The sequence below is a fragment of the Dromiciops gliroides genome, chromosome 3, assembly GCF_019393635.1.
Source record: "Dromiciops gliroides isolate mDroGli1 chromosome 3, mDroGli1.pri, whole genome shotgun sequence".
Classification (NCBI taxonomy): Eukaryota; Metazoa; Chordata; class Mammalia; order Microbiotheria; family Microbiotheriidae; genus Dromiciops; species Dromiciops gliroides.
The window spans coordinates 621,812,733-621,838,037 of NC_057863.1; the positions used below are offsets into that span (position 1 = coordinate 621,812,733).

The 25,305-nt window shown below is 40.5% G+C and overlaps 1 protein-coding gene across 1 annotated transcript; it reads right to left on the reverse strand.

Annotated features, from left to right (window-relative positions):
• Nucleotides 1-3,801: 3,801 nt before the first annotated feature.
• Nucleotides 3,802-24,984, reverse strand: CFAP107 (cilia and flagella associated protein 107). The gene is made up of 4 exons (XM_043991246.1): nucleotides 24,880-24,984; nucleotides 21,277-21,390; nucleotides 5,115-5,292; nucleotides 3,802-3,971 (listed from the first exon to the last, which is right to left on the reverse strand). Exons 1-4 carry the CDS (start codon nucleotides 24,982-24,984, stop codon nucleotides 3,802-3,804), a joined length of 567 nt encoding a protein of 188 aa, XP_043847181.1.
• Between the last annotated feature and the right edge of the window lie 321 nt (nucleotides 24,985-25,305).

A 25,305-nucleotide genomic window follows, 5' to 3' on the forward strand; every position in this document is an offset into this window, starting at 1 on the left:
TGCTGTTTTACCTTTATTTTATGGTAGAGCAATGTGGGGAAGGGAGAAGGGAATAAACATTTATATAATGCCCACTATATGTCAGGTCAAGCATTGTGCTAAGCCCTTTTAAAACCATTCTCTCTTTGCATGCTTTACATAATTGCACATGTCTTACCTATATCTGATTGCTTACCACATAGGGCAGAGGGCAGGGGAGGTAGGGATAGAATTGGGAACTCAAAACTTTTAATAAAATGTTTATTAAAAATAAACTAAAAGGTTTGGAAGAAGGAATACTGACAGTACTGATTTTATTGGTATAATGTATAAACCTCTGCTATTAGTGCAGATTGGAACCACCTCTGCAACTTACAGCCTTAAAGTTGTTCAGAGCACTGAGAAGTTAAATGATTTGTCTAGAGTGACACAGTGAGAAGAGCAAAGATCTGAAAAAGCAGTCTTGTTACGTCAAAGGACTGCTTTGCACTCTAGCGAGCTGAGGGGGAAAGAGTCACGGTAGCTAGGTTTCCACTGGAATGTTTGAGGAAGACATCAGGCCTGACCTCGTTCATAAGATAGTAGCTGACATTTCATTTGATTCTCACAACTCAGTGAGTTACATACTCATTTCTTTTTTATAGATGAAGTGATGTAACCTATGATCTTCAGTGACTTCCTCAGGGTCACTTAGCAAATAAGCACTGGAGGTAAATTTGGAGCCTGGATCTTCCATGCTCTGTGTCCTATTTCATGCTTCCTTGTAGGGTAACAAGCCTTATTTCTTAGGGTGACCTCAGTCTTTATCTTCCAGGATTGCACAATGAAACCTTAACCAGTTTAGTTTAATGATGAGACTTCATCTCTGAATACCTTAGTGCGACTTGGGCCTGTGAACAAGGTTACGAAATCAACAACCAGCCCACAATGTTTCAATAAGTTGGATGTTAGTGGGGAGGATGCAAGGACATCAGTAATTCTGGGTATTTCCCCAGGACCTACACCAGATGTGTAACTATACTCTTGGGCAACAGTGGCATTGAGAACTTCTGGTGAATCTTGCCATTCTCACAGTAATCCTTGAAAACTCAAGTGTCAATGAACCTATCCCTTTCCCATGAATCATAACTACAGACCCACCTCTTTCAATTGTTCTCCCTTTTGTGTGGAAAGAAAAAAAACTTGTTTATTGTTTTAATTTAGGTTTTATGGGATTAAACATTTCCTTAGGATATGGAAGAAAGACCTTTGTGCCCAGTTTGAACTGTAAGAAGATATACTTTTAGGCCAACTGCATAAAAAAAAAAACCCTAACAACTTTCACCTCTACAGGATTGAGCAAATGTAATACCAGGTTGCTTTATTCTACATCCCCCAAAGCCACAGAAGTAAAGAATTTTCAATCTGGAGGACATTTTTTAGTGGTGGCATTCACTGTCAGTGTGTGATAAGGAGGGGAAGTGAGGTAAGTTTTCAGAATTGTTAGTGTGGTGTCATGGGTATCCATCCCTAGCCATGGAGGAAATGAGATCTAGCCTATCTTCTTCTCCTCTTTCTACTTACCTCCAAATATTCATCTGAATGCCTGTATTTATTCTTATATATTCACATACTTATGGAATCAAATTTTGATTATTCATATTTGTGGAAAGGAACAAGAGTTTACATAATTCAAAATAGGAGATAATCCATATGTGTTTTATATATTTGGGATGCATAGATATGTTCATAGTTTTGCATTTTTGTTTCATGGGTTGTTATGCTGAGGGTGGCCTCAGCACACTTGGGTGGAACACTGTGATGAATTTGTGGGAGGTCATAGGATAAGATTCCCAGGATGGGCAGGCATGAATGTGTTGTGACCGGTATCATTTCTGAATCAATGAGATCACAGATCCTTTTATGTATTATTCATTTGTTGAAGCTGCAGATTCACCTTCATAATTAGGCTTAGCTTAGATTATTATTAATATGTGTTTGTATTCTGGAGATCCACAGGGCTGACTGTATTGCTATTGAGAATTAACAAAATGGATAATTCACACAGAGATAAATAAGAGTTGGTTGGCTATTTATACCTAGACAAGTGAAATCTTATCCCCCAAAATACTGATCTATGTAAGATAATTATTTCCCTGTCCCACAATTTGGATCATTTCAATCTAATCTAGTTATAATGATTTCTTGTCAACTTAATAATTCAATACAACAAAATCTTTTCCTGATCTCTTTCATGTAACTTTCATGTCTTTATAACTTAAGTATATGATTGTATATGTTTTGGGGGACAGGAAGAGGAAAGCTAAACTGAGCTTTAATAGGAAAAAAAGCCAGTTACAGTTTTCTCTTCTAACCATCAAATCAGAAGGAGTGGGAGAAATTGAGGCCTCCACTGAACAGGGCATTTGATTATGTTAGTTATTATTCAGAAGAGAGTTAAGTTTCATTTTGGCGATGGTGAAAGGAAGAAGACAGAAATAAGTTTAGAATAAAAGAAGTTTTCTAGCAATAGAGAAAGGACTCTGAAGGATGGATATACAAGGGTGTGTGTGTAAAGAGGGAATACCGAGTGGGATGAAGTAAAGATAATAGGTCGTTGCCTAGGTGGTAGGGTGAATAATGAGCAGAGTAGACTTTGAGGCATGGGTGAAGCTGAATGGAGGTATAGGTTATAGATAGGAGAGAGTGCTGGGGAGCTAGGATGCTGATATCTTATTATCTAATTGAGGTAAGAGCAAATAAACTTTCGCACACAAGCAAGTACCCATACACCAACACAAAAAAGACTATAAATACATACAGAACATACAAGCCTGAGTCAGGTGCCCCACCTCAGAATCTGCTGTTAGCAAACCTTAGTCTTTGCTGGTTGTGGGATTTGGTTGACTTTTCTGAACAGGCCATTCTGCTAGGGGTAAAAAACAACAAAAAACAAAAACACCACCTAAATTACCAGACTATCACTCTTCCAAACAGCCCCACCAAACAGTAAAGTAGAGCTTGGAGGATGAAAAAGGAGAGTGTGTGTGTGTGTGTGTGTGTGTGTGTGTGTGTGTGTGTGTTTCAGATGAGGAAACTGAGACCAGGGAGGTGAAGGGGTCTGTCCAAGGTCACATCGAGGCAATAAATCTGGATATGAGAGTTAAATCCAGTCTTCCAGCTCCAGAGCCAGTACTCTTTCTGCTTGGGGAATGTGATATCTAACAATCTTTAAAAAAAGGATATCATCTGCATTTTTCTGTAGAAGGTGCTTGACTCGGGGCAGCTGGGTGGCAGAGTAGACAAAGCACCGGCCTTGGATTCAGGAGCAGCTGAGTTCAGATCCGACCTCAAACACTTCACATTTACTAGCTGTGTGACCTTGGGCAAGTCACTTAACCCTCATTGCCCTGCAGAAGAAGAAGAAGAAGAAGAAGAAGAAGAAGAAGAAGAAGAAGAAGAAGAAGAAGAAGAAGAAGAAGGTGCTTGACTAATTGCTCCCATTATACTAGAAGCCCAATGAGAGCAAGTACTGTATCCTCTGTTAACACCATCAATTCTAATAGCTCCATACACATTTAATTGTGGAAAATAAGAGAAGAACAGCCTGCCATTTGGAGAAGGAGTGAGGTGCTTCTTTCTTCCAAAGAAACAGGCCAAACGTTGTGGGTGTCCCATAGATCTTTCTTCAGTGTATCTTCCTCCTATGTTATACCTACTCAGGTGTGCAAATAGGGAGAAGGAGGCAGCCATCACTCTTACTTCCCTCATTTGCTGTCCTTGGAACTTGGAGATATTATAATTCATTAGTTTCATTGCTGTCAAAAAGATGGATGATATGGCTCACTGTAGGCGGGGAGGAGGAACGGGGATTGCATGCTCATGCCGGGACAGAGCAGACACTGGGTGTCTTACATAAGACAAGGTGTAAACACTGTTCATGGGGTCAGTCTTAGTAGGCTCTTGCCATTTCTTCATGAGATTCTCAAAGAGGCCATAGTTGGTGGGGGGAGCTGCAACAGAAATTAGGGTCAGGATGTTAAATCATGAATGGAGAATTGGACCCAACCCCAGTCTTGGGGCAGGGCAGGGGGAATGGATAGGGGGAGGGAGGTGAATGCTTCCTTGAAGTTTTCTCAGGCTGAATTGAGAAAAACTTATGACAGGGGTTTAAGAATATTTTGTTTTGTTTTGTTTTTTGCGGGGCAATGAGGGTTAAGTATGGTGGTATAGTGGTTAAAGCACCAGCCTTGGATTCAGGAGCACCTGAGTTCAAATCCAGCCTCAGACACTTGACACTTACTAGCTGTGTGACCTTGGGCAAGTCACTTAACCCTCATTGCCCTGCCCAAAATAAAAAGGAATTAGGTCTGCGAGGTACTGGAAGGAAAGGAGTAGGTGATAGGGCTAGGCTGGAACTCCTCTAGAGTCCCCTAGAAGACTGTAGGGCCTATGTGACCAAGGACATAGGAGGAAGGAGTCTTCTTTCCATGAGGGGAAGAAACCTCAATAGCCTGATCTCTTGAATTCAACAAACTTTTAGGTGCCTGCTGTGTGCAAGGCATCTTGCACTCCTGGACACTTGCTGGGTATGTAGCCATTCTGTTCTTGGCTAAATTGATTCTATCCTATTAGGGAATAGGAACTAGTGTGATAAGGGAAGCTCTTTGCATTTCTGTGTAAATTGTTGTTTGTCCTAATACTGGTAAACTGAATGAGAAGTGATATTCAAATTGTTCACCGGACTGATTTTCACTGTGGTGAAGCTGGAGAAAGCTGCCCTTGGTCTCTAGCTTCACCTGGGACCAGGCACACTTCTAGAAGAATGCACTGTATGATGGATTCATGGGGTAGATGTGGATGGAATGTGGCAAATAGAAGCTAGGGTTGGTGCAGGAAGATAGATGAGTTCCTGTTCCAGTCATGCCACAAATATTGTGCTTCTAGAGACAGTCACTCATAGTGTTGTTTAAGGTAGCCAGTATAATGCTTGTGAAATAGGGGAACAGGGCAAAGGGAATCTCTGAGAGAACACAGTATACCCATGCCTCAGTATACCAAATTGCAAGTCATGGTAGTGAGCATTATAGCAAGGTGTTATGGTGTTTTGGAACCTGTGATGATCTGTATGGGGGGAAAATGGATTGAGAAAGTACCAAGAAGGGGAAAGTCTGACTTCTCTGGCAGCCACACCAGTTTCTGCCCATTCCAGGTACGGATTGGTGGCAAGGCAGGGTTGTAGCCATGTCGGTTGAAATGGTCATCATATGTGCTGATCAAATTCCGATGTTTCGGCTCCTCATGGTGGGTTATCAGGTGCTTATATGGCAGACCCTGGAAGGACAGACAGATCCAGGCATTTTGGGGGGGACTAACTAGGGAATCGCAGATAAGTAATTTTTGGAAGGGGAGAGGGAGAGGGTGTGGTGTTAGCAACATAATATAGGGGTATTGCCTTTAAGGATAAAGCAATTGATTCAGCTTCTCCAGCAAATTAGACCCAAAGCAAGAAAAACTACACATTGATCTAATTGGTTAATAGGTTTCATTTTCTATAATTTAACCTAGTCACTGGCTAATACTGATGTAGGAAGCAAAAAGGGGTTAATAGAAAAACCTAAGGTCCAAGCTCTAATTCAGATAGGAGCTCTAAGAGGAATTCAGACCCCAGTTAATGGATAACTTACAAGTCAGGATCCTAAATTCTCTTACTCACATAAATCAGTACCCATAACAGGAAGACCTGAAACTATAACAATGAAAAAAATGACAGGCTATAGAAATTTAGACTAGGAATAAATGAAAAATGAAGATGTTTTGAAACTAAGCATGGGAACCAGAAAGAGACATGCACAGAAAAGGCCAAATTTGTCCCCAGATTCACCTTATGACGTGTAAACCCCAAAAAACACACCTCCATGGAAAAACGTACCCACCTGGGCGTTGGTTTAGGACCCCAGGAACTCCAAATTAGGATAAGCCCGCCCCTGTACCTCCCAAAGGTGGAGATTATTATAATGAGGACAGGCCCTCCCCTGCACCTCCCTAAGGTGGAGATTATTATAATGAGACTGATAATTAATTTAGCCATACTATAAATATAACTGTCTTTTCTTTCACTATTCGAGAGATACCTTTCCACTATTCTGGTTCTCTCCCTGTGGTCATCCACAGTATTGCAATAAAACTTGGGAAACCGAGTCACTGAGTTTTGTAATTCTTTTGGAATGCACGCTAAATTTGACCCTAATTCCATCTCACATCAATACCATCAAATAAGCATTTTGTTCTTTGGGGGGAATTTTGATTTACTTCTTATCTGTAGACTAGATAGTATACTTCTAGAATTCCTGGTATTTTAGAAGACCAGATCCCATTGTTTCATTTATTTAGTAGCATAAATATAATTTCCCTTCATATGTATGGGGTTTTTTTGTTTTTGTTTTTGTTTTTTGCAGGGAAGTTGAGTGACAGTAAAATATATTTATGCATAAATGTGCATGTGGATCTATAAATGTGGATCGATACACACATATATAAATTATTGATATTTTGAAAAAAGTTACAACATGGAGGAGGTGAATGGGTATTATGAAGCCAAGTATAGATGATGCCTAACTAACCTTATTGACTGCTTGATGACCTTTTAGGTTCCAAGAGTCTGTGGGTCTATTAAAAAGATAAGTCTCTTCTCTGGACTCACCTTTAAACATATGGTCTCAAATGACGTTCCAGAATTTGTTTTTCATGTAAATGGATTCCCATCCAATGAATGCCAGTTAATTTTCAGTTTGGATGTAATTTATACATGATTAAAATAACAATCAGGACTGCCAGCTTAAGTAGACAGAGGGCTAATTTAATTCATGTCCTTGTAAACTGAATTTCCATCTCTTTTGCTCTATCCTGATTTATAATGAGTCCATCACAAACTCATACTTCCTTCAAGAGGGTGAAAAAGTGAATACCAAGCCTGACATTTATACTGTTTTTTCTGCTTGTTACTATGAGAGGAGGCAGAGAGAACTCTATAAATTGTCTTTTGCCACAAAAGTTTTACAGGCTTCCTCAGCTGGAAACTGGGAGAATGTTTTCTTTCCTAGCAGTTATTTACCGGGAAAAGAAAGCCGGATTATCTTTCTGTCCTGGGGAGGAAGATTTGCTTAAGTTGGTGAGTTTCCTAAGAATTCCATCTTGTCTCTGGGAAAGTGTCACAGAGAAATAGACTGATTTATCAGGAGGATAATCTTGATTTTCATGCCCACCCTGATGTCTGGAGAAGACAGTAAGGTTTGTGTTTGCTATGGTCTGGAAGTGTCAGCTAAGCCCAATATTTCAAACAGAGATTCCATAAATAAGTCGCACTACAATGCTACAGAGAGAGGAGGGTGATGGCGTTAAACAATTAGCCAGGGATTTCCAAGGTCTGGATCACTGGGTGCCACCTGAGTCTTCATTTTTAAGGCTAGGGGAAATGAACCATTGGGGTTCCCATTAATTAGAGCACAAATGCTGATTAGGTACAATGGTGCATCTTGGGAGGAGGCTGAGAAGGCCCAGAAGGGAAGGAAATATGGACAACAAGTGATTTCCTCACTCGTACAGCCAAAAAAGATTCTCACCATCCCCTTGGTTTGAAGGGGGTGTGGGCGGTGTTGGTGTTTTGCCAAGAAAAAGGGAAGAAACATTCTTCTGTAATGATTTTGTGTTCTTTTCTATCAGTAGTGTTTAAATTGGAGCTCAGGGTAACATTTGGGATAAATAAGCAAGATTGGGACCTTGGAGGCTGTGTGAGGAAAAGAATGGAGATTAATGGGAACAAAAGATTTAGATTTAAGTAGGCTTAGGTTTTGACTGAGGTCAGAGAGACCCATAGATTCAGCCTGGCTCAATTCAATTCAACAAACTTTTATTAAATTCCTGTTAAGCATTAGACACTCAACTGGGTGCTAGAGCTACAGATAAAAACAAAGTAATCCCTGCCCTTCAAGCTAGGAGGAGTGGGAGGAAGAGGAAATAGAGAAAATGTACAAATTATATACAAAATAATTTCAGGAGGGAGAATGTCCTAATAATTGGAGGGATCAGGAAATGTCTCATGCAAGAGATGGCACCTGATCTCTGCTTAGAAGGAAATTTAAGGATTTTATGAGGTAGGGGCAAAGAAGGAGTGGATTATAGAAAGTAGTGAGCACTGTAACAAAGACATGGAAGCTGGAGATTGGAATGTCATGTACATGTAAGAGCTTATAGGCTTTGCATGAAGGGGAGCAATGTAAAATAATACTGGGGAAAGTGTGCGTTAGGCACATGAGTTTGACAGTCTTGTGGAGGATGGTTTGGAAAGAGAAAAGCTCAGAAGCAGGATTGGTGCAATAGTTCAGACAAGAATCACAGAATCACGTTACTTCAGACCTTAATAGCCATTGAGTCTAACCCATACCCAGCAAAGTGTCCTGACTACAACATTCATGGCAAATGCTCATCCAGCCTTTTGAAGGCATGCAGCAAGGGGCAGCCTGCCACCTCCTGAGACAGCCCATTCCACTTTTGGATGGTGGTCATTGTTTGTGCATTTTTGAATGTCTAGCCTAAATTCACCTCCTTGCAACTTTCTGTCCTTTCTCTTGTGCCCTCTGAGGCCAAACAAAACGAGCTTCATGTCTTTCCTGTGTGAAAATCCAAGGGACACTTGAAGACAACTCAAAAGTCTTAGTTTTTTCTTCTGTAGCATTTCCCTTGACTGATCTTTATATGAGAGAAAAGTGGGGCCCTTTGTTCTTCTGGTTTAGACTAGCGTGACTTCTTCTTGCTGGAAACAGGTTGACTCCTTTATTATCGCCGATTCTTTTCTTAAGCATCTCTAATAATACATTCTAGAATTGTTCAGGTATCACATTCATGCTCCCTGGTCTGTAGGCTGAAGACCTCCTCTTCTCCATTTTTGAAGATCAGAACATTTGTCCTTCTCTAACCTTACCTCTTTAATTTGTTCGTCACAATCTTTCTTTCCTCTATGACTGTTAGTGACTCAGCAGGCACATCCAATAGTGTGTTCAGTACCTGGGCCAGACGACTTGAATTCATCAAGGGCACTCAGTGTTCTCTGCTAGTACCTTATCTAGATTGAGTATCAACTTTTTGTTCTGTTCTTTCTGATTCAAAAGTCACTCTTCTTGGATGAAAATAGAAGCAGAATGAATATTGGGCAGCTTTACCTTCTTGAAGATGCTGGTTCTCGTTGTCTCATTCATTTCTTTTGTTTTTGTTTTGTTTAGTGAGGCAATTGGGGTTAAGTGACTTGCCCAGGGTCACACAGCTAGTAAGTGTTAAGTGTCTGAGGCCGGATTTGAACTCAGGTACTCCTGACTCTAGGGCCAGTGCTCTATCCACTGCACCACCTAGCTGCCCAAAGAGGACAGGATGGTTCCCAGGATGTCTCAAGGATAGTTCCCAAGGTATTGATTCCTGAGATCTTTGGTTTTTGTTTTTTTGGTTTTGGGTTTTTGGTTGTTTTTTTTTTTTTTTGCAGGCAATGGGGGTTAAGTGACTTGCCCAGGGTCACACAGCTAGTAAGTGTCAAGTGTCTGAGGCTGGATTTGAACTCAGGTACTCCTGAATCCAGGACCAGTGCTTTAACCACTGCGCCATCTAGCTGCCCCCTCATTCATTTCTTATGGAAATCTTCACTCTTCTTTTAAGCCAGTGCCTAGCACAGAGTGAGTAGGTCAATAAGCATTTATTAGATGGTTACTATAAGCCAGGCACTGTGCTAAGAACTGGGGATACAAAAAAGAAGCAAAAGCTTCCTCCCCCAAAGAGCTTACAGTTTAATGAAGGAGACAACAAGCAATATAGAGGATAAATAGAGGGAAGATTCTGGGATTAAATGGGATTGGGAAAGGCTGGAAGAAAACACATACACGAGATGTATACCAGAAAAAAAAATCCAAAGTTAAAGCCAAGATGACAAGGACAATGGCTTATCTCAAGTTTTAGATCTCTCTTAGCACTTAAGCACAGTATACTACACACAGGAAACAATAAAGAAATATATGGATCTGTTACAAGAGAATATTTTCACTATCTTACAATTGACTAATTGACTTCAAGTGAGTTTCAAGAGAATAGTTGCTTTGTTGTTTTTAGTTGATAAGATTTTGTTTCCTCCAACTTATTTTGAATATGTAATTGGAACCATAGTTAGTCAATTAGTTTTGGACTGTGTGTTACAGTGTTTCTTAAAATGTGGTTCGCTGGAGGGCAGAGCCAAGATGGCGGAGGAGAGGGTGTGACTCCCACAAGCTCCAGATAAACCCATCCATTCACGCCCAAATAATGTGGTAAAAAATCAAAACCCAGAATAGCCTAATGCACATAAGAACAGAGTAAGAATATTTCTCCGCAAAAGAGGGCAATTCTGATCACCAACTGATCAGGCTGAACAGCTCATCACGCAGTCCGGACCCAGCCAGGGACACTGCTTCCAGTGCATGTCAGAGTCTTCAGCACCAGCAGCTTCTGAGGCTCCGATCACGGACTGGTGAGGGGGTTCGGCGGTAGTCTGGGGTGCCATGGAGGCAGTATCTACTGGAGTTGGGGCAAAGCGCCCTCTGAACCAGTGCGCTGAATCAAGTGGTGGTTGCTGAGTGGGGGAGGGGCAAAAGCACGCCAAGCTTCTGACCATAGAGAATCAGAGTTCAATCAGACTTCTGTTTCCAGGTCAAAGAGAAAGCGGCTGTGATTACTCACAAGCCAGGCAGGCTGAGAAGAAGCCCAATCACTCCATGGGCCACACTGTAGCACGAAGAGTGTGTCCTGGAAGCAGTGCTACACTTTAAGAAGGAGTTAAAAGCCAAGAAATAGTAAGCCAGGATGAGTAGGCAGAGAAAGCAGAAGACCATCAAAAACTTTGGGGGAAAGGTAGACCATAATACATCCTCAGAAGAAGAAGATAATAGCAGGGTCAAAGCTCCAACATCCAAAGCTTCCAAGAAAAATATGAACTGGTCTCAGGCCATGGAAGCTCTCAAAAGGGACTTTGAAGAGAAAGTAGGAGAGATAGAAAGAAGATGTAGAGAAAGAGAGGAAGGAATGGAAAGAGAAATGAGAGCAATGCAGGAGAGTCATGAGAAAAAAGTCAACAGTTTGAAAAGCCAAATGGAAAAGGAGATTAAAAAACTGTCTGATGAAAATAATTGCCTAAGAATTAGGATTGAACAAATGGAAGCTAGTGACCTTATGAGAAACCAAGACACAGTAAAGCAAATCCAACTGAATGAAAAAATAGAGGGCAATGTGAAATATCTCCTTGGAAAAACAGCTGACCTAGAACATAAATCTAGGAGAGATAATTTGAAAATCATTGGACTACTTGAAAACCATGACCAAAACAAGAGCTTAGACACCATCCTCCAGGAGATTGTGAGGGAAAATTGCCCTGATACTCTAGAAGCAGAAGCTAAAATAGAAATTGTAAGAATCCACTGATCACCTCCTGAAAGAGATCCCAAAAGGAAAACCTCCAGGAACATTATAGCCAAATTCCAGAACTCCCAGGTCAAGGAGAAAATATTGCAAACAACTAGAAAAAAGGAATTTAAATACTGTGGAGCTCCAATAAGGATAAAGCAAGATCTAGCAGCTTCTACATTACAGGACCGGAGGGCATGGAATATGATATTCCAGAGGGCAAAGGAACTTGGACTACAGCCCAAAATCACATACCCAGCAAAACTAAGCATCATCTTTCAGAGGAAAACATGGAATTTCAATGAGAAAGAAGACTTTCAGACATTTCTTATGAAAAGACCTGAACTGAATAGAAAATTTGACTTTCAAATACAAGACCCTGGAGAAGCATAAAAAGATAAACAGGAAAAAGACTTCATGAGGGATATTAAAAGATCAAACTGTTTATATTCCTACATGGAAAGATAATACTTTGAATTCATAAGAACTATCTCAGTAAGGAATTAACAGAGGACACAGGTCTGAACTGAATGCGAAGAGATGATATCTGTAAAGCATTTATGTTTTGTTCTTTGTGGGGTGTCTTATGTCTGGGGCCAGATTTGGGCTTGAGGCCTCCTGGATCCAGGGTTGGTGCATTGTCCACTGTGCCACCTAACTAACCCATAATGACATCTTTGAAACAGGGTTGAGGTGTAGGAGAAATAGACTGGGGGAGGGGGAAGGGGAGAGATGGTCTGGGGAGAGGTTGTTCACATGAAGGAAACAAGAAAAAAGCTTATGGAGGGGAGGGCAAGAGGGGGAAGGAATTGGGGAGTGAGTGAATCTTAATATCATCAGAATTGACTCAAAGAAGACCTAACATACATACTCAAATGGGTATAGTAATATATTTTTGCCCTGAGGGAGGGGAGGGAGATAAGGGGTGGGGGGAAGAGGGGAAGGAGGGAAGGGCAGATTGGGGGAGAGAGCACTAAAAAGCAAAATACTTACGAGGAAGGTAAAGATGTTCTGCATAACTGCACAAGTATGACATATTGAATTGCTTGATTTCATAGGGAGGGTTGAGGAAAGAGAGAGGAAGAAAATTTGGAACACAGAATTAGCTCAAAGACCTTAAACTCATCAGAGTTGGTTCATGGAGGAAATAACATTCACACCCAGTTGGGAGGAGTAATCTATTTAACCCTACAGGAAAGTATGAGGGGAAGAGGATAATGAAGGAAGGGTGGAAAAAAAGGGAGTGCAGAGTAAGGGAGGGGACAGTCAGAAGTAAAACACTTTTGAGGAGGAATAGTTTAAAAGAAGATAGAAAATAGAGTAAATATCATGGGAAGGGAATAGGATGAAGGAAAATAGTTATGATGATTGAATATAATGGCAAAATGTATGGTACCTACTTTGCTGGGCTAATATGAAGAAAATTCTTTGTCAAGTTTAAGGTACTTTATTTAGGTTATGATGAACAGGATACTATCAGAAAAACCTGGAAAAACCTACATGAACTGAAGCAGAGTGAAATATACTGTATACAAAATAACAGTAATAGTGTAAGATGATCTGCTGGGAAGCATATGGTTATTTTCACCAAAGCAATGATTCAATATAACCCTGAAGGACTTATGAAAATGGCAACCCATCTACAGAGAAAGAAGTGATAGTATCTGAAAATAGATGGAAATACTTTTTTTTTCTTTTTTTTTGATGAGGCAATTGGAGCTGAGTGGCTTGCCTAGTGTCACACAGGTAGTGGGTGTTGAGTGTCTGGGGCCGGATTTGAGCTCAGGTACTCCTGGTTCCAGGGCCGGTGCTCTGTCTGTTGTGCCACCTAGCTGCCCCTGGAAACACATTTTTTTTTAAATTCTTTTTTTCCTCTTTGACAATTCCTCAATCTGAAGTTTTGGGGTTTTTTTTTTACTGTTTTCTCTCACAACCTAGCTAATGTGGGAATGTTTTCCATGACTACTCATGTATAACTTATTTTGAAATGCTTGAGTTCTAGTGGATGGGGGGTGCGAATGGAGGAGGAAGAGAAGTTGGAATGCAATTTTTTTAAAAATTGATGTTAAAATTTTTTACATATATTTTGGAAAATAAAATTCTATTCAATAAAAAAAATGTGGTTCACTGAACTCTGATGTCGTGTATTATGTTAATAGGCATTCTTTGAGAGCTTTGCAATTTTAGAATTTTAAAAGAATTTTATTTAGGGGAAACCCTCTAAAATATTAAGTATGAAATGATGCATGTTTCCAAAGATGTAGAGTAAGTAAAAAAATGGTGACTTGGTTTTGTGCTTTTTGAAGCTTTCATATGGGGTACCCAAAGGTTGTTTTGACAGGTTAAAAGGAGGAAAGAAGATACACTTGAAAAGGAGTATGCAAGTGTGCCCTTTGCAATGTTGTTTGGGAATGGGTGATCCAGACATAGATTGAAAATGTATAAGGGTATGTGTAGGCTCTTAAAGGTAGAGTCAGGTTGGGAGATGATGCAGGGAGTGAAATGTGAAAAGTATGAGATGTGAGGAAAGTGCATAATACTTCTTACACACCATTCTGTTGATGGGCTAGGAGTCAGGAAGACCAGAATTCAAATCCAGACTCAGATACCAGTTATGTGACTTTAAGCAAGTTGCTTCACTTCTGTTTACCTTAGTATCCTCAACTGTAAAATTAGGATAACAATAGTACCTACCTCCCAGGGTTGCTGTAAGGATCAAATGAGATAATATTGGGTTGGTTTTTTTAAAAAAAAAAAGCACTTAACCCAGTGCCTGGCACATAGTAGATGCCAAATAAATGCCAAATAGACCACGACGATGATGAAGATTCCAGATGACACGCTTCTACCACTACTCAGTGTATGTCTTGAGCCATGATTTCAGGTTCATTTTTACAGATAGAGAACACAACCTCATGGGTTGTAGATTTCCTTTTATCCTTCCACTTCAGGCCCAGACTTTCTTCTATTCTTTTCCTTTTTCTCCCCACCTAGTTGCTCACCCAAGCTAACTATGGGAAGGATCTTGCCACGGACAAGGAGGTCATGGCATTCATCAGTAACAATCACCCTCCCACTAAATAAACAATCACAGACTAGTTAATGAGGAGTCACCCTTCTATTGACCTAGAATGTGCTGCAGGTATACTCTACTCTCAGAGCACTGTCTAAGTAGTCAAGAATTCCCTCCTCCCTCAATCCGGGTCAAGAAGAATATCTATTTTCTCTGCAAACACAAGACAACTTTGTCAAGATTACCCCCTTATTCTAACCACATAAGGGCTAGTCTGACAAGTACAAACTATACCCTCTTTTCTTAAGCCCCAGTATTTATAAGTTCTTTCATTTTTTCCTTAGATTTTCCTTAGCCAAATTAGTTTGTGAAACATCAGTCTTGAAAGAAATACCAGAATTGATATCAAGGTACAGAGTACTTAGTGGGAATGAGATTAGAAACACAGTGCCAGCATTCTTACTTATGGAATACACACACACACACACACACACACACACACACACACACACACATATATATATATGTATGTATGTATATATGTGTATTATATATATATATTTATATATATATATATATGTGCATACACACTCATGTATATAATCTACTATGTTCCAGGAACCATACTAAGCACTGGGAATACAAAAAGAGTCAAAAAGCAGTCCATGCCTTCAAGGAGAGCAAATCTAATGGGACATACAGCAAGTAAACAAATAGAATAATCTGTATACAGGATAAATAGGAAATAATTTACAGTGACTATCAACTAAGGATTGGTTGAACAAGTTGTGATCTATGATTGTCATGGAATAGTATTGTGCTATAAAGAAATAATGAGGGGATGGTTTCAGAAAAACCTGGGAAGACTTATATGAATTGATGCAAAGTGCAGTGAGCAGAACAGTTAAACAGTGTTCTGAGAGGATAGAACCCTGTGGGACAACTGTATTTAGAGGACATGATTTGGAAAAGGACACAACAAAGGTAACAGAGGAGGAGCAGTCAGAGAGGAGGAGAACTAAGAGGTAGTGGTGTTCTGAAAACCTAGAGAGAAAAGCATATTGAGAATAGGGTAACCAACAGTGTCAAAGGCTTCAGAGAGGTTGAGGAGAAGGAAGATTGAGAAAATCCCATTGGATTTGGCAATTTAGAGGTCCTTGATAACTTTGGAGGGAGCAGTTTTGGTGGGTGATGAGGTTGGAAGCTGGGTTGTAAGGTGTTAAGAAACGAGAGGAAAGAAAGTGGAGGTGCCTGTTGTGGATGGTCTTTTCAAGGAATTTAGCTACAAAGGGCAGAAGAGATATAGGATGGTAGCTAGCATGGATAGAAGGATCAGGTGAGGGGGTTTTTTGAGGATGGGGGAGACCTGGTCATGTTTCAAGGCAGTATGAGCCTGTAGATAAAGACTGAAAATCAGTGATGCAGTGGGGATGGCAGAGGGGGCAATCTGTTGGGGGAGATGGAATGGAAAGGAATTGCTTGAGTAGGTAGAAGGGTTAACCTTTTTTTTGTGGAGCAATGAGGGTTAAGTGACTTGGCCAGGGTCACACAGCTAGTAAGTGTCAAGTGTCTGAGGCCAGATTTGAATTTAGGTCCTCGTGAATCCAGGGCCAGTGCTTTATCCACTGCGACACCTAGCTGCCCCAGGGTTAACCTTGATAAGAAGGCCACCTCTTCAGTGAGATAGGTAGGAGAAGGAGATGGTAGTAGAAGGCATTTGAGATAAGTAAGAGGGGGAAAAGGAGCCCAAGGCAAAGAGATTCTTTTTTTTCTATAAAATATAAGGTAAAGTTCTCAGATGAGAGGGTGATGGGAGGGGGAGTCATCAGAGGTTTGAGGAGGGATGAAAATATTTGAAAGAGCTGCTGTGGAATAATAAGTTGATAAAGAAGCTCCGGGAGCATTGCCTAGCAGCAGCGAGGACTCAGTTGAGGCTGTATAACATAAATTTGTAATGGACCCAATCCAAACAGATAAGAGATTTTTCTCCATCATAGCAGTACATTTGTAGGAGTGAAGGTGGAAGTGATCCAAGACTGAGGCTGGGTAAGGCACAAATGGCAATATGATAAAGGACCTCTGGGCTCCAGAGAAGAGCATAGTGTAGAGGTAAACATTGACCAAGAGGCCAGATGGGGAAAAAAGGGGAGAATAGCTGGTGCAGGGGTGATGACCTGGGAGAAAACTGAGGGGTCATGATATTAGAGACCACAGTGTAGACAAAGAGCAGGGTATAGTAAAGAAAAGCAGAGGGAAAGGTGGAAAGTCAATAGATTATGGTCAGATATGGGAATTTTGGAATTCATGAACATAGTGGGGGTACATTTGCGAATGATGGCAAGATCAAATGTGGGACCATCTTTGTGTGTGATTGAGGTGGGGTGGAAGAGTATCTCATAGGAAGCAAGCAGGTTGGGGAACTGAGTGGTTAGGATATTTGAGGGAGAGTCAGTGTGTATGAAGGCAGAAATGAGGAAAGAGTGAAAAATCATAAGCCAGATACTGAGCTGATTGAAGAAGGAAGGGGAGTGACCTAGAGCACTGTAGATAACAGCTACCAGCATTTCGACTGGGTGGTATATAATGAATTGCATAAGCCTCAAAGAAAGAGAGGTTACCGAGTGATGGAGGTGGGAGAGAATCTGGAAGTGGCAACAGGGAACAGGAGTATTCCAATACCGGGGAGCCAAAGGAAACGAGTGCACCCAGGTGCAGCCAGGAATGGTAAGGATAGCGGCAAGTTTCAGCTATTGCTAAAGGATGGAAAGGTATGTCCAGGTGTGAGTATGCTCATCAATGATTGGAAGACACTCCTCTTCTTGGGAGATCAGGAGACAAGCACAACATGGAAGAGATGCAATGCATCTGGGGAGATGGGAAGCCCTGTGTCACTTCTCTTCCTTTTGAAGCTTGGAGATTAGGCAGGAGATGGTGCAACAAGAGATGGAAGTTGAACCTGCCTAGCAGTTGACCAGGTGTGAGAATGATCATCCCAAAGTGGAAGGCATCCCTACTCTTCTCAGAAGAGGCTGGGGATGAGGTTGGAGACAAGTGATATAGGAGATGGAATGCCCATGGTCATGTGGTCAGATGGTAGGTGCCATTCCCAATGATGGCTCAGCTGACATGGAGTAAAATCCTGGGTTGAGAGTCAGAGGACATTTATATCCTATGCTTGTCTTTTGCTACCTGTATGACTATGAGTAAGTCACTTTACTTCTCTCAGGGTCCTCATCTTTTTTTTTTTTTTTTTTTTAGAGTGAGGCAATTGGGGTTAAGTGACTTGCCCAGGGTCACACAGCTAGTAAGTGCCAAGTGTCTGAGGTCGGATTTGAACTCAGGTACTCCTGACTCCAGGGCCAGTGCTCTATCCACTGCGCCACCTAGCTGCCCCAGGGTCCTCATCTTTAAACTTGGGAGTTGGACACAATCCCCACTAAGATCCCTGCCAGCTCAAAACACTATGATTTGAGGCTCATTTTTTTTTTTAATATCAAAGGTATCATCTATTTCTTCCTCCTGTCCCTATTTCTCTGTCATCCTCTTGAAGCTTGCTTTTTCCTTGACAGTTACTTCCTCTTCATTGACCTACCCACCAAAACTGTGAGATTATAGGTCTCTGTAGGATCCTGAGGCAAGGAAAATTGAAGAGGGTTTACCTTATCTGTTACTGTATCTTCAGCTGAGAATTTAGGCGGGGGTCGTTTTGTTTTTTGTGTTTTATTTATTTATTTATTCATTCATTCATTCATTCATTTGTTTGTTTGTTTATTTATTTATCTAGTTAGTTAGTTTGGGCCAGGCAATGAGGTTAAAGTGATTTGCCCAGGGTCACACAGCTAATGTGTCAAGTGTCTGAGGCTAGATTTGAACTCAGTTCCTCCTGAATGCAGGGCTGGTATTTTATCCACTGCACCACCTAGCTGCCCCAGTGTTTTATTTATTCATTTTTTTTTGAGAATTTAGTTTTGATATGGGGCATGGAGGCAAAGATCCCTTCATCCTAACCCAATTGCATTTGTAAAAAAAGAGGAGAAATGTATTGGAGTACCGAAGGAAGAGTCAACACATGTGACCCCTGTGCTGCCACTGAACCTTGGTGTGACCTTGGGGAAATCACATAAAATGAGAGAATTGGAGCTTGTAGTCATTAAGTGTTGTTGGTGTAACCCACCAACCTTCTTGGGTCTCCTTTTCTTAGTTGGACGGTGCTCTTTATGTACTGAACCTCATCTCTGAACTTTGCTTTTACATAGCCGTGGGATTTGCCCCATCAATGGAGGGCCCTCCCTCCTCACTCCTGCATCTTGGGAATTCCTTGCTTCCTCCAGCATTCAGCTCCAGCAGCATCTTTTACATGAGACTTCTCATTTGCCCACAGCTGCTAGTCCCTCTCTTGTCCATTACTTGGATTTGTTTTATACTCATACGTGTCCGTGTTTTCCCCTATAGAATGCAAGTTTCTTACATTTTGTAGAATAGGGCAGAGATGGCTTCATTTTTCTGTTTCCATCCTCTCTATCTAATGCAGGACCTACCCAGAGAAGTGCCTGATAAATGCTCATTGTTAGTTAATGACTTATGGAAAACTGCTTCTTTAAGAAGAACAAACACTTACTGGATGCTGAACAATGAACTAGGCCCTGGATGAAATACACAGTTGGATAAAACACAGTCAGACTGTCCTAGATATCTGATACAGAGAAAAGAGAACCAGTTTGGGAGTCAGAGGCCCCAGGTTCAAAGCCTGCCTTTAATGTTTACTATCTGGGTGACACTGGGCTAAGATGCTTAAACTCCCTGGGCTTCAGTGAGGGTGTTGAACTAAATGCCAGCTGAGGTGCCTTCCAGCTATGATCCTGTGATTGGAGTAGCAGAGAGCAGCACCCTAGGTCCTGACATTCCAAATTCAATGCCCTTTCCGCTACTGTATGCTGAAGAACTTCGGTTTAGCCACTTTAAATCTTACAGAGCACTTTTTTTAAAAAAACCCTATGAAGTAAGGAATACTATTAAACCCATTTTCCAGATGAAGAAATTAAAACTGTGAGGTCATATATCTTGCATAAGCTAGTAATGCTGTTTATGTCTGCAGTAAACAGTGTTTTCATGGTAAGCAGACTTTGAAGCTCAGGGTTATTACTGCCGTTTGTTTACAATCATGAGTGTATATAGATAATCATTGACCAGCCATCTGAATCCTTTGTCAGGCTGAGTGATGTCAGAGCAGCTTCCTGCTGTTAATGTAGACTTCACTGAGAGGGGGTCTGGTGTAACTGAAAGGTCTGTGCTTGGAATGAGCAGCTGTGGGTTTCAATCCTGACTCTACTACTTAGAAGCAGTATGACGGAAGCAGTCACTTCGCTTCCTGAGTTTCAGCTTCCTCGATTATAAAATAGCAAATTATCACCTCATATTACCTAGAGGTTTTTTTGGGGGGTGGGGTGTTAGCAAATGTTTTATAAACTTAAAGGGCTATCAACTTGTGAATTGCCACAATATATTGGTAATATTATTGCAAAACAACATTTGTCAAGGAAGCATCTTATAGAGCGTGTCTGTGCTCTACTAGTGAAGTTTGGCCATTCAGAAGGATCCAGGATGAAAGGAGGAAACTGTCTTGGGGTGGTAAACATGGTACAGATAACTCACCAAATGGATGATCTACATATAGAGAGGAGATTCTGATAGACTATAAAAGGATATATATGATGCTATTAATATTAATCACTAATATTCATATGCTCTTGTTAGGAGATACAAAGCACCTTATATACATTATCTCATTTGATAAAATTCTGTGGGATAGATCCTAGAGGTATTAGCCCCATTTTACAGATGGGCAAACTGAGGCTCAGAGGGGTTAAATGGTTAAGATCATAGAATTTTAAGATAGAAGGGCAATTTTGAACACATCTAGTACATCTTCTTTATTTTATTTTTATTTCTTTTGTGTGTGTGTTGTTGTTTTTTTGCGGGGCAATGAGGGTTAAGTGACTCACCCAGGGTCACACAGCTAGTAAGTGTCAACTGTCTGAGGCCAGATTTGAACTCAGGTCCTCCTGAATCCAGGGTCGGTGTTTTATCCACTGCACCACCTAGCTGCCCCTCTAGTACATCTTCTTGCTAGATACAGCAATCCTCTTAATGAGCTCCCTGTGAGAAAGTCGTGTCTCTGCTTAAACCCTTGAACATCAGGGGACTCCATCTCCCCAAAGAACCCATTCCATTCTTGAACAACTTTAATTATGAGAAAACTCTTATGAGAAGCCAAAATCTGTGTCTTGGAATTTCGTTCCTCTATTACTGGAGCTGCATGGAATAATCTAATCTCTCTTCTTCATAAGGGTTGTGAGGTGGCACAGTGGATAGAGTGCCAGGCCTGAAGTCAGGAAGAATCACCTTCCTGAAGTTCAAATCCAGCCTCAAATACTTACTAGCTGTGTAACCCTGGGCAAATCATTTAACCCTCTTTGCCTCAGTTTCCTCATCTGTGAAATGGGTTGGAGAAGGACATGGCAAGCCACTTTAGTATCTCTACCAAGAAAACCCCAAATGGAGTCACAGAGAGGCAGATGTGACTGAACAACAACAAAAATAAACTTATGAAGTTTTATAAAGAGCTTTTCATAGCATTTAGCCCAGAGAAGATTAGACTTAGGGGAACATGATAACTGTCTTCAAATTTTTTGTGTGTCTTCAAATATTTAAAGAGTTATAGTATGGAAGAGGGAATAGACTTGTTTTTCTGGTCTACGTTAGGGATCTAGGCCTGGATCTTATGTCCCTTGCCTGCCCAGAACCCTGGGAAATGGTTAAATTGCAATTCTTACCTCAATTCTTCTCATATAATACCATTTTGTTATATGATCTGCTTTGTGATCTGGGAACCGGACAAAGTCCCTTTGAAAAGTGCTCTGGAAATTTGGTTTTGAAGTTTTGATGAACTGAAAGAGACCGGAACATTTGTTCAGAATCTTGATCGCCTTCCTCTGACACCTCCTTCTAATAAACAACACCAAAAGCTGCCGTGACAGGAGGTATTCTGTGACATGTCCAGAATCCAGGTTTCATCCTGCTCTCCTATTAGTGTTATAAATAGGTGTAAATCAGGAGATCCAAGGACACATAATATAAAGCAGATGTTGGTAACATTTGACCAGGGTTCAACATCTGTTTTTTACCCCTTTCTTCTTCTTCTTCTTCCTCTTACTTTTAAAAATACTTCCTTTCTTTTTACCCTGTTTACTCCTTTCCTGCATAGACCTCAGGCCTCTTAGGGGCATCCTTGGCTATTGTTTAGGCTTGCTGGTCACCCGTGGGTGCCTCTTGAAAAGTCATTTTCATTTTCCAGTCAAATGTTTCCCTTTGTTCCTGGTTCTTGTGAGCCCATGTGCACTCAGTTTCTCCATAGTAATCTGTAGATACCTCTATAGCAAAGGTAATCTAGGTTATCAGAACTTTGGCATCACCTCAGACAAGCTCTTTCACCTTTCATACTTTTATTTCTCATCTTGTTTTCACAGAATATTTGCTTCCCCATAATTTATCTGCATCTATTGGAAGCAGCACCACCTTCCTTTGAGTCATCCAGGGGGTCAAATTTGTGGCCTTGAAGTCATTTTTGGCTTCCTTCCCTTCCCTCACTCCACTCATCAGTTGACAAGTCTTGTCATTTTGCCCTCCATATCTCTCACATTTGTCCTTTCCTTTCAACCTCTATTACAATTATTCTTTTTAGGTCCTTTTTTCTACTTATCAAACTATTCTTTTTTAAAAAATAAACATTTTTATTTAAAGTTTTGAGTTCCAAATTCTAACTCTCCTTTCTTCCCTCCCCTCCCTTCTCCTTGAGACAGTAAAAGCAATCAGGTATTGGTTATACATGTAGAATTATGTAAGACATGACCTTATTAGTCATTTTATATAAGAAAACTCAAATAAAAGAATAAATGAAAGGATGAAAATGAAAAATAGAATGTTTCAGTCTGTGTTCAATCAATATCTGTTCTTTCTTTAGAGGTGAATAGTACCCCTCGTGATTAGTCCTTTGGGATTGTCTTGGATCGTTTTTTTTTGTTTTTTTTTAGTGAGACAATTGGGGTTAAGTGACTTGCCCAGGGTCACACAGCTAGTAAGTGTTAAGTGTCTGAGGCCGGATTTGAACTCAGGTACTCCTGACTCCAGGGCTGGTGCTCTATCCACTGCGCCATCTAGCTGCCCCTGGATCGTTGTATTGCTGAGAAGAGTTAAGTCATTCACAATTTTTCACTGAACATTATTGCTGTCACTATGCACAATGTTCTCCTGGTTCTGCTCAATTCACTATAGATAAGTTCATATAAGTCTTTCCAGTCCTTTCTGAAATCATTCTACTTGTCATTTCTTATAGCACAATAATATTCCATCACCATCATATTCTTTAGCCATTTCCCAATTGATGGACATTCCCTCAATTTCCAATTCTTAGCCACCACAAAAAGAGCTGTTATGAATATTTTTGTGCAAATAAGTCTTTTTCTCTTTCTTGGGTACCTCCCTCTCTTAAAGAGGTGAAGGACTCTGAGTGTGAAACATGACATATGCTTTTAGATTTGACTAAAGGGCTGGCCAGTTTTATTAAATTGGCTTCCCCCCATTTCTTTTTCAGTCTCTGTTAGAAGGGATGACTCAATGGATAGGGAAGTGGAGAGGCATATAACAAAACATTAAAGTGCAGGAACTGTGATGCTCAAAACTCCTAGGTTCGCCAATTGCTTCCAGAATTCCCAAACTTGTCTGATCAATTTCATGGGCCTTGGGGGCTAAATGTTGCAGAAGGAATTTGAAAGTGGTCTGTCAAGAGCTGTTTTTGCTCTTCATTCGGGCATTATCAATTAACCCCACTGTGAATCAAAGAGCGCTGTTAGCCACAGTTTCCACCAAGGTAGGTGGGCACAAACCAGTGATGCTGCAGGTGCCATCATTGCTCCCAATGCAAACTATTCTAATAACCTCCTAACCTAACCTTCCTTGATCTAGTCTCTCTTCTTCCATATATCCTTCACCCCACAGTTTGTGTAGTGTGGCTTTAGAGCTAGAGATCATGGGTTCTAACTCTAATGCTTATTACTTCTGTGGCCTTGGGCAAATCCATTAACTTCTCTGGGCCTGCTCCCTTCACTGTACCCAAACACTGACTTCCTCAGTCTTTTCAACTTCAGTAGCTTTTGTGTTTAACCTGCTTTAGAAACTACTGCCCTCAGGATTTCCACTCAATTCAGGGGAAACTGTGTCAGGTGCCAGAGTTCCTACTTACAACTCAACCCCAAGAATAGCACAAGGTTTCTAATTTCACATTTCGATCCTTAGGGACACAGATACCATGCCTTGGATCTCTTGGTCTGTGAAAGGTTTAAAACATATACACATACAAAAGGTAAAAGGACCCATGTGTACAATATTTATAACAGCTCTTTTTGTGGTGGCAAAGAAGTGGAAATTAAAGGGATGTCAATCAATTGGGGAATGACTGAACAAGTTGTGGTGTATGAATGTAATGGAATACTATTGTGCTAGAAGATATGATGAGCAGGCAGATTTCAGAAAAACCTGGAAAGACTTAAGTGAACTCACATTGAGTGAAGTGAGTAGAACCAGAAGACCATTGTACATAGTAACTGCCATTGTGTGGTGATCAGCTGTGATAGACTTAACCCTTCTCAGCAATACAATGATCCAAGACAATTCCAAAGGACTCATTCATGATGGAAAATGCTTTCTACATCCGGAAAAAGAACTGTGGAATCTGAATGCAGATCAAAGCATAGTATTTTTACTTTAGGGGTTTTATTTTTCTTTCTTGAATTTTTCCCCTTTTGTTCTGATTCTCTTTTCACAACATGATTGTACATATATACCCTATATCATATTGGTTGCTGTCTTGTGGAAGGGAAGGGAGAGAGGGGAAAAATTTGGAACTCAAAATCTTATAAAAACAAATGTTAATGGGGCAGCTAGGTGGCACAGTGGATAGAGCACGGGCCCTGGAATCAGGAGTACCTGAGTTCAAATCCGGCCTCAGACACTTAACACTTACTAGCTGTGTGACCCTGGGCAAGTCACTTAACCCCAATTGCCTCACTAAAACAAAACAAAACAAAACAAAAAAAGAAATGTTGAAAATTATCTTTACATGTAACTGGAAAAAAATATTATTAAAATTGAAAAAATACACACATATACATACACACACACACATATATATACCTTTCAAAGACTATATATATATAGTTTGATATATAGTATATATATGTAGTGTGTGTGTATATATATATATATATGTATGTATGTATGTATATGTGTGTATACACACACACAGTTCCCTTTCTGTTTCATGCTCCTTTTAAGGAGTCCACCCTTCCTACCTTTGTTTCCACCTTCACTTAGCTTCTTACCTTTCTTCTCTCTTCTCCCCAGTTTCCAATGAGCACTCTAGTTGAAAATGTTGGCTCAATTCGCCAACTGGGAGTAGACCATGGCTGTGGGGTTGATGGAAGCATAGTAATAATTTATACCAAGTTTTCCAGACCCTGAGATCTGGGACTAAAGTTGCCAACAGCATTCAACTGTACAACTTTCTTTTAGTATCTGTGATGTTTTAATTGTTTCCAATTTCTTTCCCAAAAAGGGACCATGGATTAAAAATTCCCTATGGTACCACTTCCCCCTTTAAAGGAAGACTCAAAAGTGGTGTTGAATTTTCCTTTGTTTACTGTCTCCATGGTGATAGATTCTGAATATACTTAAGTTTAAGAAGAGAACTGCTGATTCCACTGGAGAAAGGAGAAGCTTATTTTTAATCTCTCTCTAGGATTCAAGGT